Source organism: Corythoichthys intestinalis, chromosome 13, assembly GCF_030265065.1.
Source record: "Corythoichthys intestinalis isolate RoL2023-P3 chromosome 13, ASM3026506v1, whole genome shotgun sequence".
Classification (NCBI taxonomy): domain Eukaryota; kingdom Metazoa; phylum Chordata; class Actinopteri; order Syngnathiformes; family Syngnathidae; genus Corythoichthys; species Corythoichthys intestinalis.
In genome coordinates, this window is record NC_080407.1 from 10,006,100 (window position 1) to 10,025,547 (window position 19,448).

The following is a 19,448-nucleotide window of genomic DNA, read 5'->3' on the forward strand; positions in this document are numbered from 1 at the left end:
TTGGGCAGAGCAGGAGACGATATTTTTCCTCACACGCTTAATCAAACACAACGCAGAATATACTGTATACCATTTGCAGCCTCTACTAACAGTCATGGTTGCCAAACTTTCCATCATGTATTTGGGCAGAGCAGGAGACGATATTTTTCCTCACACGCTTAATCAAACACAACGCAGGATATACTGTTTACCATTTGCAGCCACTACTAACAGTCATGGTTGCCCAACTTCCCATCATGCATTTGGGCGGAGCAGGAGACTATCTTTTTCTTAACACGCTTAATCGAACACAACGCAGAATATACTGTATACCATTTGTAGCAACTACTAACAGTCATGGTTGCCCAACTTCCCACCATGCATTTGGGTGGAACAATTAAGTCGCTACAGTATTACTTAGTGAAAGCACAAAAAAAAAAAAAAAATTTCTATTTCTCAAAAAAAATAATGTTCACAAAAAGAAAAGCGCGCAATGCAAAGAGAACTGGCATTCCCAATCAAAATAGCTTTGCAAAATACACATAACAACTATGGCGAGCTATTAGTTTATTTTTTGAATGAAAATTTTACATATTTTATTAAAACGAAAACATTAAGAGGTGTTTTAATATATAATTACTATTACGATAACTTGTACTCAAATTTATCTTTTAAGAATTACAAGTCTTTCTATCCGTGGATCCCTTTAACAAAAGAATGTTAATAATGTTAATGCCATCTTGTGGATTTATTGTTATGATAAACAAATACAGTACTTATGTACAGTATGTTGAATGTTTATGTCCGTCTTGTGTCTTATCTATGCATTCCAACAATAATTTACAGAAAAATATGGCATATTTTAGAGATGACTTGAATTGTGATTAATTACGATTCATTCATTTTTAAGCTGTGATTAACTCGATTAAAAATTTTAATCGTTTAACAGCCCTAGTTCAGACACTTTTTCATACCGCTGTAACATCATTACTTCCCGACTATGAAGAGTTGAACTCGGGTGACGGGCCTCGACAGGACTCGCAATGCTTGTGCGGGATCAATTAGCCGGTGAAATGAAAGGGGCACCCGGGGGCATGTGGGAAAATAACGCTGTTTGCTTTGCCAAAAATGTCAGTTTCACTGTCATCGGGGGGAGTACAGGGGTGCTGTTAGGATTTTAAATCAAATCCCCGAGGCAGACGTAATCTGATTTTTAATACGGCTGAAATGCAATTTGGCAGGTGTGCCTGAAAGTCAGACATTCACGCTAAAATGTAAATTTAATGGAGTCCTAAAAAACACTTAGAATGAGTGTGAGGAGAAAGATGACTGCCTCTTTTATTCGCTCTAAGTGAATAAATTCCAATTTTGATGCCAAATAGAACATTTTGATCGACATCTTTTGGCAAAGACTAATTCAAAACTAGGCCTGCATGCAGTACTGAATGGGCCCTCGCACTATGGCGCAACTCGGACGGCACGCAGGTCAGGGTGGTGGCAGATCGTCCCGCTCTCATCATCTCCTGGGAACCAAACTTTCTCGGAACTCGCCTCTTTTTTGGGGGATTACAAATACATTAATACACCTAGGTGAAAAAGCCCCGATTAAAGTCAGTCCTACAAAAAAGGAGGCGCTACTGAGCTGTGCAGCCACACCCATATTCAAAACCAAAATGAATCGTCTAATTGGGCCAATTCGACCAAGTGTGCCAACTTTTGTGGGTCTATAAGCTGCCTAAGTCCCTGAAAAATCTACTTCCTTTTAATGGCGAGCAAAGGGTCATCACGGCAACAGACAGAGATGTGTGGATATGGGCCTTAAATTGTAGCCTTACAAAAGGTCTTGAAACTACAGTGACCAACCTGGAAAGAACTGGACATGTATAAGTAAAACCAGTGACTTTCTGTTGCCACTAGTAGGAGCCACAGAGTTGATGCAAATGACCCCTACGGGACCCTTCAGGGTACGACTTTCACCAAGCACGGGAAGTTTAGCGCAGATATGTTGTATGTCTGCCAAGTTATGACTGCTCAGAATTTTTGGCGAGACGAAACGGCGACAGTCATTTTCACTTTCCTGTTTGGACCCCTCTTCCTCAACGAAACCTCTATATTTTTCATCAGGTACCTGATCACATGTCTTAAGGCTGCCCTGAAACTGGTTTGAGGTCAATAGATTTTTTCCCTTGGAGGAGGAGCCTGTCTAGTAAAAAGGGGCATTTCCTGTTTTCACTAGGGGGCGCCAGGGTAATGGGTAAGATTTCAATGCAGTAGTGTTCAGGCTGGGATACCTCACATACATGCCAGATATGAAAAAGATTTAACGTTGCATGAGGGAGTTATTTGTCATTTTCTGAATTTGGTGCTTTGACAAAAATGGCCGACTTTGGCACCCCGCCCAGGTCAGGCCCGTGAATGAAAACTCACCGTTTTGACAACTTAAGATCTCATATGTCTCATGAACATTCTCACCAATTTTGAGGAAGATCCAACTAACACTCTAGGCACTAAGGTCTCGAATGTACACATGTTAATCGATAAAATCAGTTTTGCACAAATTTCAACGCTCTACGTAGAAATACCTAAATTGAGAGGCCTTTTTTAAAAATTCAAGAGGGCGCTACTGAGCCATTTTGTTAAATTTTTTGGCAACGTTGCAAAATAATCGAAATTTATGCGAAGCCGCACGTATGTGCAAATTTTGGTGAGTTTTCGAGCATGTTCAGGCCTGCAAATTGGCCATTTTCAGAAACTAGGCCTGCAAGCAGGACTGAATGGGCCCTCGCAGTTTGGCGCAACTCGGACGGCACGCAGGTCAGGGTTGTGGTAGATTGTCCCCCTCTCGTAATCTCATGAAAGGCTAACTTGCTAGAAACTCGCCTCAATTCAAGGGGGCGCCACTGAGCCATTTTGTTACAGTTTTTCGTAATGTCCATGAGTATCGAAATTTACGCAAACCCGCATGTACGTGCAACATTTGGTCAGTTTTCGTGCATGTTCCGGCCTCCAAATATAAACTACTATAAACCGATAAAAATTTCACATTCGATCCAAAATAACCGGTTTCCTGTTAGATTTGGAATCTGGGTGCAAGAGACTTTTTGGAGCAGTTTTGCATAAGAAATCGACTTCCCAAATTTCATTGCTCTATGTTGAAAAAACCTAATAGGAGAGGCCTTTTTTAAAACTCCTTTCTTTCACCACTAGTTGGCGCTGTAGGGTTGATGCAAATGACCCCTACAGGACCCATCAGAGTATGACTCTCAACAAGCACGGGAAGTTTGGCGCAGATACCGTGTGTTGTATATCTGCAGAGTTATGACGGTTCAAAATTTTTGGCGAGACAAAATGTTGACATTCATTTTCACTGTCCTGTTGGACCCTTCTGCTTCAACCAAACCTCAATATTTTTTCATCAGGCACCTGAACACATGTCTTAAGGCTCCCCTGATGCAGGTTTGAGTTCAATAGATTTTTTTCCCTCGGAAGAGGAGCCTGTCTCGCATTTCCTGTTCATTTCAATGCATTCATGTTCAGGGTGGGATACCACACATACATACCAGATATGAAAAAAAATAAACGTTGTGTCAAGGAGCTATTAGTCATTAACTGAATTTGTCATTTTGCCGAAAAAATGGCCGACTTTGCCACCACGCCCAGGTCAGACCCATGAATGAAAACGCACCATTTTAAGAACTTAAGATCTCATATGTCTTCTGAACAGTCTCACCAAATTTGAAGACGATCCAACCAACTCTCTCGGCGAATAGGTCTCAAATGTGCACCCTGTAAATTGATAAAAATTTCACATTGGATCCAAAATAACCGATTTCCTGTTGGGTTTGGAACAGAGGTTGCGCTAGATATTTTCGTTGTCTGTCGTTTTGACTGACAGGGTCATAAAAATCCGGTCATAGTCTATTTTTACCCGTCACTTAAATTTTTAAAATCATAATGATGACATATTCAATAGTTTAGTTTTTATTCATTTTTAATTAATATTGTAACGCTTGCTTGGCGGCGAAAAATTTGACACGGAAGTCGTGGTATTTTTCTCCCTTTTTACTCTGCTTACCACCAACAACTCCGCCCCCAAAGAAAAAGAGGCAACGATATAGACCCCAATCACCAACGTCACACAATGATCTTAATTGTGGTTGTCAGCCCAAAATATTCTAAATATATATTAAATGCATCTTACCAGATATAAAATTACTACATAGTCTGTGGTGATCGTTTGGTGCCCAGTTTTCTTGTCGAATTACAGCAGTCCATCTCGCTCTCATCTTCGGGTCTCTCAGAATACGGTAGAACTCAAGTCTCTCCGTCTATCTTCTCTGTTACAGCAACCAACCGCCACACACGCCTTCACCATTTTGATTATTAATATTAACGAGCAGAAAAACATGCCCTAATAGGAGGCATGTACGTAGCGGTAATGTGTAAACATGACGATATGGCGGCTCCAGTCAGGGGGGCGGAGTTGTGACGTCATGTGATTGGGGTCTATACACAGGTGGCAATCTTGTCCATCAATTGGATGACGCACTGGCACACCGGGTGCACCAATAAGAACCTCGCGTAGATGTGTCAATCACGGTGCCGCCGCCAGACCCCGGTGACGCTACAATATTCTGACAGAAGAGCCAACGACGCCATGCATTAAGAGAGGCAATAGCTAATTAATATGCTAACTCGCCACCCTGTGGTCTGGGGTGTGAATTGCAACCTGTCAAAATGACGGACGGACTTCAGCTTTTTCCGTCACCGTTTTAAAAAACCGGTCAACGACGGAAAATATCCGGTTAACGCGACCCCTGGTTTTGGAATATGGGTGCCAATGCTTTTTTTAGAGCAGTTTTGGACTCCCCAAATTTCATCGCTCTACGCTGACAAACCCTAATGTTATAGGCCAATTTGAAAATTTCAAGGGGGCGCCACTGAGCCATTTTGTTGCATTTTTTTGCAACGTTGCAAAATTATCGAAATGTAAATTTTGCCACATGTATGTGCAAATTTTGGTGATTTTTCGTGCACGTTCAGGCCTCCAAAATTGGCCATTTTAATTTGCCCTATAAAAAAAAAAAAAAATAATCCTTTGCATTACAATAGGGCTCTCGCACAATTAGTGCCCGGGCCCTAATAAACAATAAAAAGCATCGAGGCAGACTTCCTGCAGTGCAAAACACTCACGCTGGTGACTCGTCGGTAAATCTGTGCGGCGTTCTGACATTCTGAGTAGGGGTACTCCGAAGTGGCCATCTCCAGCATGCACATTCCGAAGGCGTAAACATCGACGGACTCGTCGTACTTCTCCTCGTACATTTCTGGAGCCATGAACTCAGGAGTACCTGTTGCAAAAGACAGATTCCTTACATTTTCCATCACTGTAAGATCCCACGAGACGTCCTACCTATGACACTCTTTGCAAACGAGGCCCTTTTCAGCGTGGCTAAGCCCAAATCTCCGATTTTGACCGAGCCGGTGGGTCCCGTGATGAAGATGTTGTCGCATTTGAGGTCGCGGTGAATGATCGGCGGTGCTCTGGTGTGCAGGAAGTGGAGTCCTTTGAGGATCTGCCGGCACCACGACCGCAGTACCTTGATCTTCATCACCTTGAAACGCTTCAGGTAGCTGCCAAAACATGAAAAACGCACCTTCTTGAAGAACTTACCCATGACACATCTGTAACTTTGTTTGCAATTGAGGTTAAGTTTGATGTTCTAATTTTATATCAAACATGGATGCGTTTTGAAGTGTAATTCGATAAAAAGGGATTGATTTAGTCATTCGAGATAAAACGTGGTGCAAGTAGACGATCCAGTCTTCATTTTGTAATTGATTACATCACAGCAGAATAATTCAATTTATTCCCTTATGCAAGTCCTCTTCGATCTGAGAGCCAAAACCTTGATCATGTTAATCCGGAATTGAGTGAAAGTGCATAAACTCTTGAGAGCCAGTATTGCTGCCACCCAGTTCAAATGGATTGGACGCCCATCACAGTCAATGGCAGTGAATGAATTAACAGTGTAAGAAATTAAACTTTTCTATTTTACCACAATCAAATGGACATTGCGCTACTCCTTCTGTTGTGCACCACTGTATTGTACAGTGAACACATACACTGCTGGCCAAAAGTATTGGCACTAGGGTTGTTCCGATCATGTTTTTTTTGCTCCCGATCCGATCCCGATCGTTTTAGTTTGAGTATCTGCCGATCCCGATTTTTCCCGATCCGATTGCTTTTTTTTTGCTCTCGATTCAATTCCAATCATTCCCGATAATTTTTCCCGATCATATACATTTTGGCAATGTATTAAGAAAAAAACGAATAAAACTCGGACAAATATATACATTCAACATACAGTACATAAGTATTGTATTTGTTTATTATGACAATAAATCCTCAAGATGGCATTTACATTATTAACATTCTTTCTGTGAGAGGGATCCACAGACAGAAAGACTTGTGACTTTGTATATTGTGACTAAATATTGCCATCTAGTGTATTTGTTGAGCTTTCAGTACATGATACGGTAGCAATGCCCAAATGTATGATGGGAAGTGGAACCATGACTGTGCGTAGGGCTACCAATTGATATATCTTCTCTGCGTTAGGAAATAACATAAGGTGTTAAGAAAAAGATCAAATGTTACCTTGCTTCCCCATATTGCTTCCAATTATATTTCTAATCGTAGGGAGAGGGATTGTAAGGCTTTAGCCAATTAAAAAAAAGGCTCCAAAGGCTGCCAAAATTCACTCTACTCATTTTACGCTGCCTTTTATCTCTCTATATAGGTCAAACGGCGCCATTACAGATTGAGCGTGACAATGCGTGAGTGGGTCGTGCAGCGCATGCATTAATTGCGTTAAATATTGTAACGTTGTGCATTTAAAAAAAAAAAAATTACCGCCGTTATCGGGATAAATTTGATAACCCTACCTTAAGCCTAAACTAAAGACTCTGGATGAGTGTAACATATTATGTCTGTAACGTTAAATACAATTAGAAAACGATTTAATTAAAAAAAAAAAAAAAAAAAAAAAAAAAAAAAAATTTAAAAAGGCATGGCCGATATTTTTTTGCCGATTCCGATACTTTGAAAATGACGTGATCGGAACCGATCGATCGGCATCTCTCATTGGCACCTTTTGAAAAATCATGTGATGCTTCTCTAATTTGTGTAATTAACAGCACCTGGCACTTGAGAGGTGGTGGCAAGAACTAAATCACACACTTGCAGCCAGTTAAAATGGATTAAAGTCGACTCAACCTCTGTCCCGTGTCTTTGTGTGTACTACATTGAGCATGGAGAAAAGAAAGAAGACCAAAGAACTGTCTGAGGACTTGAAAAGCAAAATTCTGAGGAAGCATAGGCAATCTCAAGGCTACAAGTCCATCTCCAAAGACCTGAATGTTCCTGTGTCTACCGTGCGCCGTGTCATTAATAGGTGTAAAGCCCATGGTACTGTGGCTAACCTCCTTAGATGTGGACGGAAAAGAAAAATTGACTAGAGATTTCAACGAAAGATTGTGTGGATGATGGATGAAGAACCTCGACTAACATCCACACAAGTTCAAGCTGTCCCGCAATCTGAGGGTACAACACTGTCAACCCGTACTATCCGTCGGCGTCTGAATGAAAAGGGACACTATGGTAGGATACCCAGGAAGACCCCACTTCTGACCTAGAGACAGAAAAAAGCCAGTTTTTTGGAGGATTTTGCCAAAAACGTTTTGGAAGAATGTTCTCTAGTGAGATGAGACAAAAGTAGAGCTTTTTGGGAAAAGGCATCAACAGAGTTTGCAGGAAAAAAATGAGGCCTTATAAGAAAACACGGTCCACAGAGTCGAACATGGCGGAGGTTCTCTGATGTTTTGGGGTTGCTTTCCTGCGCTGGCACTGGACCGCTTGACCGTGTGTATGGCATCATGAAGTCTGAAGACTACCAACACATTTTGCAGCAGAATGTAGGGCCCAGTGTGAGAAAGCTGGGTCTCCCTCAGAGGTCATGGGTCTTCCAGCAGGACAATAACCCAGAACACACTTCAAAAATAGTTTAAGAGAAAGCACTAGAGACTTCTAAAGTGGCCAGCAAGAAGTCCAGACCCGAATCCCATAGAACACCCGTGCAGAAATCTGAAAATGGCAGTTTGGAGAAGCACCCATCAAATCTCAAGAGACCTGGAGCAGTTGGCCAAAGAAGAATGGTCTAAAATTCCAGCAGAGCATTGTAAGAAACCCATTGATGGATACCGGAAGCAATTGCAATCATTATCTGGGAGAAATTGAGCATTACATGCCAGAATTGCAGAGGTGGCCTTTTGGCCAGCAGTGTATGCACACACAGAGATTAGTATTCCCATGCTCCCTATCAGTTTTCCCTCTCATCATTCCCAACACTTTAGCACACAAGAGGGTCCTCCTCAACATAACAGAACAGGAAAGCACTCAACATTGTGCCACTGATTTACATTCTTCTTTTCTGGCACCTGCGTAGTGTAAAAATATTCCATGTGTTTGCACTCTTTCTTTGACTAAATGTATTTTCATGACAGTAGTGAGTCAATAATGAATAGGGAGGTTAGAGTGTACAGTAGAGGGCACTGTTGTCCTTTTATGCTTTGTCATGCTTGTCACTAGGGGGTCACACTTGGCTCATTTTTGTGTCAAACAGAGATACTACATCCTCTGTCCCCCCCAGTACGGTTCGCTTGGTCGCCACGTGTGTCAGTCCATCTATCCAACAGGAATGAGAGGAATCTGCAGCAAAAGCAGCAGTTGGCATGTGGGTTCGCCACAGAGACGGGTGATGGGCATGCCATTTTCATGCCCCACATTCGTCTTTTGATTGTGAAATCGAATTGAATTAGGGCTTATTTTAGTAGTCGATTAATCTAATCCAAGTGTTTGCATGAGTGTGACGTAACATTTAACATGGTTGAATCCAGCCGCTCCCTGTTAAGACCAACATAAGGTAAGTTTTTGTTTGAGGTCATGTTTTTTGATGCATTTGTAATTTAGTTTATAGGTATTTTAAGCAGGTTTTTTTGTGGGAAAATGTATTTGAACGATTTAAGGGCATTGTTAAAAAAAAGAAAAAAAGTTAGCATTTTATAGCATTTAAGCTAGTCAATTAATCGATAAATTAGTCTGAATAATCGAATCATCGGATTAGGAACGTTAAATGCATTGCAAGATAAATTTTAGGAGATGTAAAACAAAGGCTTGCTAAGATTGCACTTTCAAAATAGCATTAAATGTGAATACAAAATAAAATTCCCTGAGTGTTGTGCTGCTGCGATTAATCGATTAACTCGAGTATTCGATTAGAAAAAAAAAAGATTCGAATAAATTTTGCTGCTTCGAGTATTTGTTTAATTAAAGTGGGGTTATAATGTTTTTATTGATTTGGGTGGATACACTGCCCTCTGATCTGGCTCATTTCACATAGCTGAATCCAGCTGCTCCCTGTTAAGACAGACAATAGCGAAGCTTGTTTGAGCCAATGTTTTTTTAATGCATTCGTAATTTAGTTTATAAGTATACTTAGCGGGTTTTTTTTTGTGGAAATAGGTGTCTGAACCATTTGTTAAAAAGAAAACAAAAACAAAAAAAACGTTAGCATTTTATAGCATTTAAGCTAGCGGACTTTTGCTGTGTAAGTTCGCCAATTGTTCTTTTATTGTATTTCGATCCTCATTTATTTATTTGTTTCACACCGTTTGAGGCTTAGCTCAGGTGTTTTTATTTTTCACGTTCCTTATCCGAAGACTCGATTATTCGAACTAACTAGTTCATCGATTAATCGACTACTAAAATAACCGATTGCTGCAGCCCTACCTGAGCATTTCCCAAAACTTACTTTTAAAAAATAAAATAAAATACCTGAGCTCAGACTCAAATGGGGAGGAGTCAAACAAAAGATAAATTGGTTAACTTGCATAGCAAATGTTCACTAGCTTAAAGGCTATAAAAAATTTTTTTAACAATGCTCTTAAATCGTTCAAACACATTCTCCCACAAAAAAACTGCTAAAAATACCAATAAACTAAATTACAAATAAATTAAAAACAAAAAAAAATACCTCAAACAAAAACTTACCTTATGTTGGTCTTAACAGGGAGCAGCTGGATTCAACCATGTTAAATGTGTCATGTCATATTCACTGTTGCCACAGGAGGTCAGTGTATCCACCCAAATCAATTAAACTAAATGTGAATACTTTCACAATGCCACTCTAAACGGATCCTAGAAGTAGTGAAGTCTGATTCAAAGCTTTTTTGTAGGGATGTCAAACGATTAAAAACTTTAATCGAGTTAATTACAGCTTAAAAATGAATTAATCGTAATTAATCGCAATTCAAACCCTCTATTAAATATGCCATATTTTTCTGTAAATTATAGTTGGAACGGAAAGATAAGACACAAGTAGGATATATACATTCAACATACGGTACATAAGTACTGTATTTGTTTATTATAACAATAAATCAACAAGATGGCATTAACATTATTAACATTCAGTTAAAGCGATCCATGGATAGAAAGACTTGTAGTTCTTAAAAGATAAATGTTAGTACAAGTTACAGAAATTTTATATTAAAATCCCTCTTAATGTTTTCGTTTTAATAAAATTTGTAAAATTTTGAATCAAAAATAAACTAGTAGCTCACCACTGTTGATGTCAATAATTATACAATGCTCGTTCATAGTGCTGAAACCCACAGTCGCACCCAAGCGCCAGCAGAGGGCGACAAAACGCCCAAAAACACAAGTAACAAGCGCACATTACACTGTTCTGTCATTTTAATCTGTTTGAGCGCGGCATGTGCGTTAATTGCGTCAAATATTTTAACGTGATTAATTTAAAAAATTAATTAACGCCCATTAACGCGATAATCTTGACAGCCCTACTTTTTTGTAATCGCATTTAGGGCTGCAGCTATCGATTATTTTAGTAGTCGATTAATCGATGAACCATTTAGTTCGAATAATCGAGTAATCGGATAAGGAACATGAAAAATTAAAATACCTGAGCTGAGCTGTCAAAATTATCACGTTAACGGGCGGTAATTATTTTTTTTCATTAATCACGTTAAAATATTTGACGCAATTAACGCACATGCTCCCCTTTAAACAGATTAAAATGACACAGTGCAATGCCAACTTGTTACTTTTTTGGGGGGAGTTTTGCTGCCCTCTACTGGCGCTTGGGTGCGACTGATTTTATGGGCTTAAGCACCCATGAGCATTGTGTAATTATTGACATCAACAATGGCGGGCTACTAGTTTATTTTTTGATTGAAAATTTTACAAATTTTATCAAAACGAAACCATTAAGAGGGCTTTTAATATAAAATTTCTATAACTTGTACTAATATTTATCTTTTAAGAACTACCATGGATCGCTTTAACAGAATGTTAATAATGTTAATGCCATCTTGTTGATTTATTCTTATAATAAACAAATACAGTACTTATGTACCGTATGTTGAATGTATGTATGTATGTATGTAATAATTTACAGAAAAATCTGGCATATTTTATAGATGGTTTGAATTGCGATTAATTACGATTAATTAATTTTTAAGCTGTAATTAACTCGATTACAAATTTTAATCGTTTGACAGCCGTACTTTTAATACAGTTTGCGTTATATTTAACAATACCAATTTATTGCAATTGAATGGGTGATTTATTAGGATGTATTGTCAATACAGTAGTAAAAGTTTACTATATCAGCAATAGTTTCTGAGAATATATCACCTACTAAAATTTGTTATCGCGACAGGCTTCGGTAGAATATAAACATGCAAGCTACCAAAGGTTGGTGAGGTTACCTTAACCAGTGCTCGCTGAGCTTGGTATATTAAAAAAATGTGTTCGGTACCGGGTGACGGTATTACCCTAGCAAAAGTCCGCTTGCTTAAATGCTATAAAATGCTAACTTTTTTTTACAATGCTCTTAACAAATGGTTCAGACACATATTCCCACAAAAAAATGGCTAAATATAACTATAAACTAAATTACGAATGCAATAAAAAAAAAAAAAACAAGCTCAAACAAAAACCTAGCTTATGTTGGTCTTAACAGGGAGCAGATGGATTCAGCCATGTGAAATGAGGTAGAATAGAGGGCCGTTTATCCACCCAAATCAATAAAACTAAATGCAAACACTTTCAAAACAAACCATTACAACGCCACTTTAATTAAACGAATACTCGAAGCAGCAAAAAATCGAATCTTTTCTAATCCAATACTCGAGTTAAGCGATTAATCGTTGCAGCACTAATCGAATTACTCGAGTTACTTGATTAATCGTTGCAGCAGTACATTGAATAGCCAGCGTGTTTCTATAACTATAGCAGGGACAGTGATGACTATAGATTCTCAATGCTTATCTTTTTTTATTGGATTGTTTTTTTTGGGGGAACTTGACTGTTCTAAACGAGTTTTATTGAGAAGTCGTGTGGCCGTCTTGTGTCAATTATAAATCTTCTTAGGAGTGACAGTGTACTCCGAAAACTCACGTTTTGAGTGTGCCGGATGTCATGAGCTCTGTGACCAGGACGATGCACTTCTTCCCCTTGCACGGCCCCTCCCATGAATCATAAAAGCGGACGATGTTAGGGTGCTGGAGGCCCTTCAGCATCCCGGCCTCCTCTTTGAAGCGCTGCCGTTCTGACTTAGACAGCTTCCGGTCCTAGAAACGCAACGAGAAAACGAGACAAGAGGGTGAGGACAAACAGGAAGTATGATGTCGAGACAGAGTGGATGCATGTGATAAGAGGACGTGATGCGAGAAGTGGTCATTGATATCTGATGATGGGGAGGGTGTCATATTGCGCTGAAACGCATCTGCTCGCTCGGGAGGAAGCTGCACCTAAAATTGCTCGTTGTCCTTTCATCTCCATCTCAAAGGCAACACAGCCGTCAAAAATATATTTTTGATCTCTCTGCCTTTTATCAGAAATAGACTCCTACTGTACTGTAGTGACCATCTATCCATATGTTTGTAGTTTAAAGTGCATCAGAAGCTTCCGTAATTACAGCTCATCTCCTGTTTGCTTCTTACGTGCGTTGCGTACCGACACGACATAGTTTCATGGGCATTCCAGCTCCACCCCGATGCCCTCATAAAAAAACTAGACGGCCGCAAGGCCACGCAGGCCTTGTTAGGACACGTGTTTGCCGATTACTCAGTAAAATGTGCGTCAACGAATGCATTTGCATATTTATGAGTCGGACTGTTCGTCACTAGCTTATTACTAAACTAAAATAATGACTAATGTGAATTTAAATGATCCAAGTTATAAGCAAGTCTGCTATGGTTGCAATTAAAGATGTCCAATCACGTCATTTTCTAAGTATCGGAATCGGCAAAAAAAACATCGGGCATGCCTTTTTTTAATATATATATACTTTTTAATTAAATCGTTTTCTAATTGTATCTAACGTTACAGACAAAATGTCTTACGCTCATCCAGCGTCTTTAGTTTTGGCTTAAAATAGGGTTATCAAATTTATCACGTTAATGGCGGTAATTAATTTTTTTTACAATTAATCACGTAACGCAATTAACGCATGCGCTGCACCACCCACTCACGCATTGTCGCGTTCAATCTATAATGGCGCCGTTTTACCTATATATAGAGCTACAAGGCTGCGTAAACTGAGTAGAGTGAATTTTGACAGCCTTTGGAGCCTTTTTTTAATTGGCTAAAGCCTTACAATCCCTCTCTCAACAATTAGAAACATCGTGGCAAGCAATGTGGGGAAGAAAGGTAGTAGTTGATCTTTTTCGTAACACCCTATGTTATTTCCTAACGCAGAGAAGATATATCAATTGGTGCCACTATGCACAGTGATGGTTGCACTTCCCATCATGCATTTGGGCAGAACAGTTAAATGGCTACAGTATCATTTACTGAAAGCTCAACAATTACACTAGATGGCAATATTTAGTCACAATATACAAAGTCACATTTATCCTTTAAGAATTACAAGTCTTTCTATCCGTGGATCGTTTTCTAATTGTATTTAACGTTACAAACATAATATGTTACACTCATCCAGAGTCTTTAGTTTAGGCTTAAGGTAGGGTTAGCAAATTTATCGCGATAACGGCGGTAATTATTTTTTTAAAAAATGTATCACATTAAAATATTTAACGCAATTAATGCATGCGCTGCACGACCCACCCACACATTGTCGCGCTCAATCTGTAATGGCCGTCTTACTTATATAGAGAGAAAAAAGGCAGCGTAAAATGAGTAGAGTGAATTTTGGCAGCCTTTGGAGCCTTTTTTTAATTGGCTAAAGCCTTACAATCCTTCTCCCTGGGATTAGAAATATCATGGGAAGCAATGTGGGGAAGCAAGGCAGTACTAGATCTTTTTCTTAACACCTTATGTTATTTCCCAACGCAGAGAAGATATATCAATTGGAAGCACTACGCACAGTCATGGTTCCACTTCCCATCATGCATTTGGGCATGGCTACAGTATCATTTACTGAAAGCTCAACAAATACACGAGATGGCAATATTTAGTCACAATATACAAAGTCACAAGTCTTTCTATCCGTGGATCCCTCTCACAGAAAGAATGTTAATAATTTAAATGCCATCTTGAGGATTTATTGTCATAATAAAGAAATACAGTACTTATGTACTGTATGTTGAATGTATATATTCGTCCGAGTTGTATTCATTTTTTTCTTAATGCATTGCCAAAATGTATATGATCGGGAAAAATTTTCGGGAATGATTGGAATTGAATCGGGAGCAAAAAAAAAAGCAATCCGATCGTGAAATATACTCAAACTAAAACGATCGGGATCGGATCAGGAGCAAAAAAACATGATCGGAACAACCCTAGTTGCAATGGAAATCTTTGTCATACACAAATCTGTCCCGTTTTTCCCTTCGCGACTTCTAGCTAACATTGTCTTCTAGATATTTCCCCATGATTCTGTTTGTGTTTTTAGCTCTTTCAGTGCCATGAGAGTTGATAGATGTCCAATCATAGACTTCATTATATATTGACGGGACACGGGGTGCGGGGCCGATTAACTCATTTGCTCCCAAAAACGTATAAATACGTTCTATTTTTAATTGTTTCAGTGTCCCAATAAGTCTTTTTTAACAAGAGACATCTCTAGGTTCTGATTCAACTTTGCTCCAAATCACAAAGCTGAAAATCCATTTTAAAGCAATAAAACTGGCCACTGGAGGGCAGTAGCGCATTTGGTAAGACCCACAACCCGATTCAACGGCAACGAATGGCCATAAAATCAGTCACACCTAAGCGCCAGCAGAGGGCGACAAAACTCCAAAAAAAACAAGTAGCAAGATGACATTGCACTGTGCTGTCATTTTAATCTGTTTGAGCCGGGCATGTGCGTTAATTGCGTCAAATATTTTAAGTGATTAATTTAAAAAATTAATTACTGCCCGTTAACACGATAATTTTGACAGCCCTAGTAAAATATTTATTGCTTTTCAGGAAGCCACAATCAAATAACCCTTTCTGAATTCTTCACGGAAAAAAAATTAAATAAAATAAAAATAATAATATAATATAATATAATAATAATAAATAATAATAACACTATTAATTAAATAGATAATAACCAAATAACCCTCTCTGGGTTCTTCACAGAAAAAAGCCAGGAAATAAATACCACGATTGAGGGAAAAAAAAAAAAAAAGTTTGGGGACCCCTGGTGTATACTAAAGGGATCCAGGAAGCCATGTTTCTGCTGCTTTTATGAAGAAAAACAAAAGCTACCATTAAAAAAAAAATCTCATGTCCTGCAATAGGTAAAATTGATATTCAAACAATATATTATGCAGGCCTAACACAGACATCATTTTCGTCTCTCCATCACCTGACCCTGTGGTCACGTGACGATAATTGCAAGGTCACCTGACTAACTGGAAGTCAACATTCCATTTTCCCAGCAGCACTTAAAAAAAAAAAAAAAAAAAAAGTTGCCTGACCACCCGTATTAGTCTATGACCCCTCCCTCAGGGTAAAGGAAGATTGCTTCTCACTCAAGTATGTGCAGAAGAGCCTCTTTCTCCCATTGGCTGCCATTGACAGTCCATTTCAACTGAAGCATGACACATCCACTTTAACGCATCCTTAGCGAGCATTTTCTTTATTAATTAAATTTCCAGAACACCAGCAGTCTTGTTGAGCAGTCACTTGTTTTCCGTCTCTTCCACTCTGAGCTTCAAAACATCATGAGACTTGTGTTTGGCAGAATCAAAAATACCCTCTCGCTCTCCTTGTCACACACATGCCGACGCGCACCTCAACGTGGCGGGCCCGCACGTTCTCATCTGAACTTTCTCAATCGCCACTCACAGAGCTGTAAGTTCTCTGACAAAAGCAGCCTCGGACACATCCACTGCGCACATGTTGCGTTTGTGTCGGGGAGCCATGGTGGCAAATAAGTATTTGTTCTATCCCAAAAGTTAATCTCAATACTTTATTATGTACCCTTTGTTGGCAATAACAGAGGCCAAACGTTTTCTGTAACTCTTCACAAGTTTTGTACACACTGTTGCTGGTATTTTGGCCCATTCCTACATGCAGGTCTCCTCTAGAGCAGTGATGTTTTGGGGCTGTCGTTGGGCAACACGGACTTTCAACTCTCTCCTCACCCCGTGGCGTCAAAATGATAAGAACGGTGAGCAAAAATCCCAGAACCACACGGGGGGACCTAGTGAATGACCTACAGAGAGCTGGGACCACAGTAACAAAGGCTACTATCAGTAACACAATGCGCCGCCGGGGACTCAAATCCTGCACTGCCAGACGTGTCCCCCTGCTGAAGAAAGTACACATCCAGGCCCGTCTGCGGTTCGCTAGAGAGCATTTGGATGATCCAGAAGAGGACTGGGAGAATGTGTTATGGTCAGATGAAACCAAAATAGAACTTTTTGGTCGAAACACAGGTTCTCTTGTTTGGAGGAAAAAGATTACTGAATCGCACCATACCCACTGTGAAGCATGGATGTGGAAACATCATGCTTTGGGGCTGTTTTTCTGCAAAGGGACCAGGACGACTGATCTGTGTAAAGCAGACATGTCCGGCCCGGGGGCCAAATGCAGCCCTTGGTAAAATTTCATCCGGCCCCCAGCCTGTGACATAAATTCAATAACGTCTGGCCTGCACATAGACTTAATAAATTGGTCAGCAGTACTGCTACCAGCATATGAAGTAGCTAACACACTAAATGCTGCTCCTCATTTACCCACTAAAAGGCAGCAGAACTCAAAGCAACATTACCCCGTGTGACCCTTTACTCCCAATTTAACATCTAAAATGGAGACAATCAACAAAAAAATGTTGACTGCGACGGCCAACGATTCAAGGATTGGTGGAAATTGGACTTTTTCTCTACTAAAATAATCAACAACTGTGTCTGCCTCATTTGCAAAGAGACAGTCGCTGTTTTTTAAGACTTCAATGTGAGGCGATATTAACAAACAAGACATGCTGACATGTACGACAAGATTACAGGGAAGATACGTAGCGAGAAATTAAAGCAACTTGAAGCTAGTTTAATTTTACAGCAGCAGTATTTTGCAAGAGCCCGAGAGTCGAAAGAGAACGCCACAAAGGCTAGTTGCGAGATTGTTTAAATTATTAATTAAAAAAACAAAAAACAAATGTGAAACATGGAATGGCTTGCTTAAATATATTGTTCTACGTAAAGCACGTCAGCCAAGGTCGGCCCCCCACATTTTTACCATACCAAATCTGGCCCCCTTTGCAAAAAGTTTGGACACCCCTGGTGTAAAGGAAAGAATGAATGGGGCCATGTATCGAGAGATTTTGAGTGAAAATCTCCTTCCATCAGCAAGGGCATTGAATATAAGACGTGGCTGGGTCATTCAGCATGACAATGATCCCAAACACACAGCCAGGGCAACAAAGGAATGGCTTCGTAAGAAGCATTTCAAGGTCCTGGAGTGGCCTAGCCAGTCTCCAGATCTCAACCCCATAGAAAATCTGTGGAGGGAGTTGAAAGTCCGTGTTGCCCAACGTCAGTCCCAAAACATCACTGCTCTAGAGGAGATCTGCATGGAGGAATGGGCCAAAATACCAGCAACAGTGTGTGAAAAGCTTGTGAAGAGTTACAGAAAACGTTTGGCCTCTGTTATTGCCAACAAAGGCACATAACAAAGTAGAGCTGAAACGAGTACTCGAGCAACTCGAGTAACTCGAGTTTAAAAACTGATCCGAGTAATTTTATTCACCTCGAGTAATCGTTTATTTTGACAGCTCTAAGTATCACATTTTGCTCGGACTACTTTTAATGCGGGACAACGCGCTGTCACGTGCGGAGAGGAAGAAGGGGGGGGAAAAAAAACTTACTGCAGCCGACAGCCGCCACAAACGACGCCGACGTTGCTAAATACTAGCCCGCACGATGCTACGTTGGTAAAAAGTAGCGTCTGATGCGTCTCATAGAGATCACATGTATGTTGAACTAGATGCGAAATGACAGACTCTGCCGCGTCTGGGCAGCGTTAGTAAACAGCCGCCATCTTAAAGCAGTAGAGCGCTAAGCGCTAATAAAGAGCGCTAAGCGCTAATAAATAAGATTAACGTTACTGTCGCTACTAGCTCACGTAACGTTAGCCCTGCGGAGGGCTAGGTTTCAATTAATTATGACCACTGTCGATGCGTGGCTAACGTGTCTTACATATAGGCTTTAACATAACATAGCATTGTGGAGTGATGAGGGTGTAAAATAAAAACTTAATCATGCTAACTATCAATTTTAGCTCAGTAGTCATTGCTGGATAAAACACCAAGTAGCACTGGTCCTTAATGTGCTCCAATACAGCCTGTATCATACATTTATTTTGAACACTGCAACAACTCAAAATCCTATCAGGACTTACAGTTTAGACTAACTTAAAACTTAACTAGAACTTAAATCTGGCTTGACACAAAGAGAAATTCAATTGAAACACGTGGGAAAAAATCCTTACTTTTAAGTGATGTGTGTTATCAAGCGTAACGGCATTTTTAGGTAAGATATATATATATCAGGGGTCGCGTTAACCGGAAATTTTCCGTCGTTGACCGGTTTTTTAAAACGGTGACGGAAAAAACTGAAGTCCGTCAGTCATTTTGACAGGTTGCAATTCACACCCCAGACCACAGGGTGGCGAGTTAGCATATTAATTAGCTATTGTCTCTCTTAATGCATGACGTCGTTGGCTATTCTGTCAGAATATTGTAGTGTAACCGGGGTCTGGCGGCGGCACCGTGATTGACACATCAACGCGAGGTTCTTATTGGTGCACCCGGTGTGCCAGCGCGTCATCCAATTGATGGACAAGATTGCCGCCTGTGTATAGACCCCAATCACATGACGTCACAACTCCGCCCCCCTGACCGGAGCAGCCATATTGTGTGTCAGCCCGTCAT

The 19,448-nt window shown here is 40.0% G+C and overlaps 1 protein-coding gene across 13 annotated transcripts in view; it reads right to left on the reverse strand.

The window, feature by feature from the left end:
* Positions 1–19,448, reverse strand: part of wnk1b (WNK lysine deficient protein kinase 1b) — a 167,301-nt gene that overhangs the window by 65,045 nt on the left and 82,808 nt on the right. For all 13 annotated transcript variants that reach the window (XM_057856246.1, XM_057856245.1, XM_057856248.1 and 10 more), the window contains exons 3-5: positions 12,521–12,693; positions 5,393–5,613; positions 5,173–5,330 (exon numbers count right to left, since the gene is read on the reverse strand). In XM_057856246.1, coding sequence (XP_057712229.1) covers positions 5,173–5,330; positions 5,393–5,613; positions 12,521–12,693 — 552 coding nt within the window. The remainder of the gene's footprint in view (positions 1–5,172; positions 5,331–5,392; positions 5,614–12,520; positions 12,694–19,448) is intronic.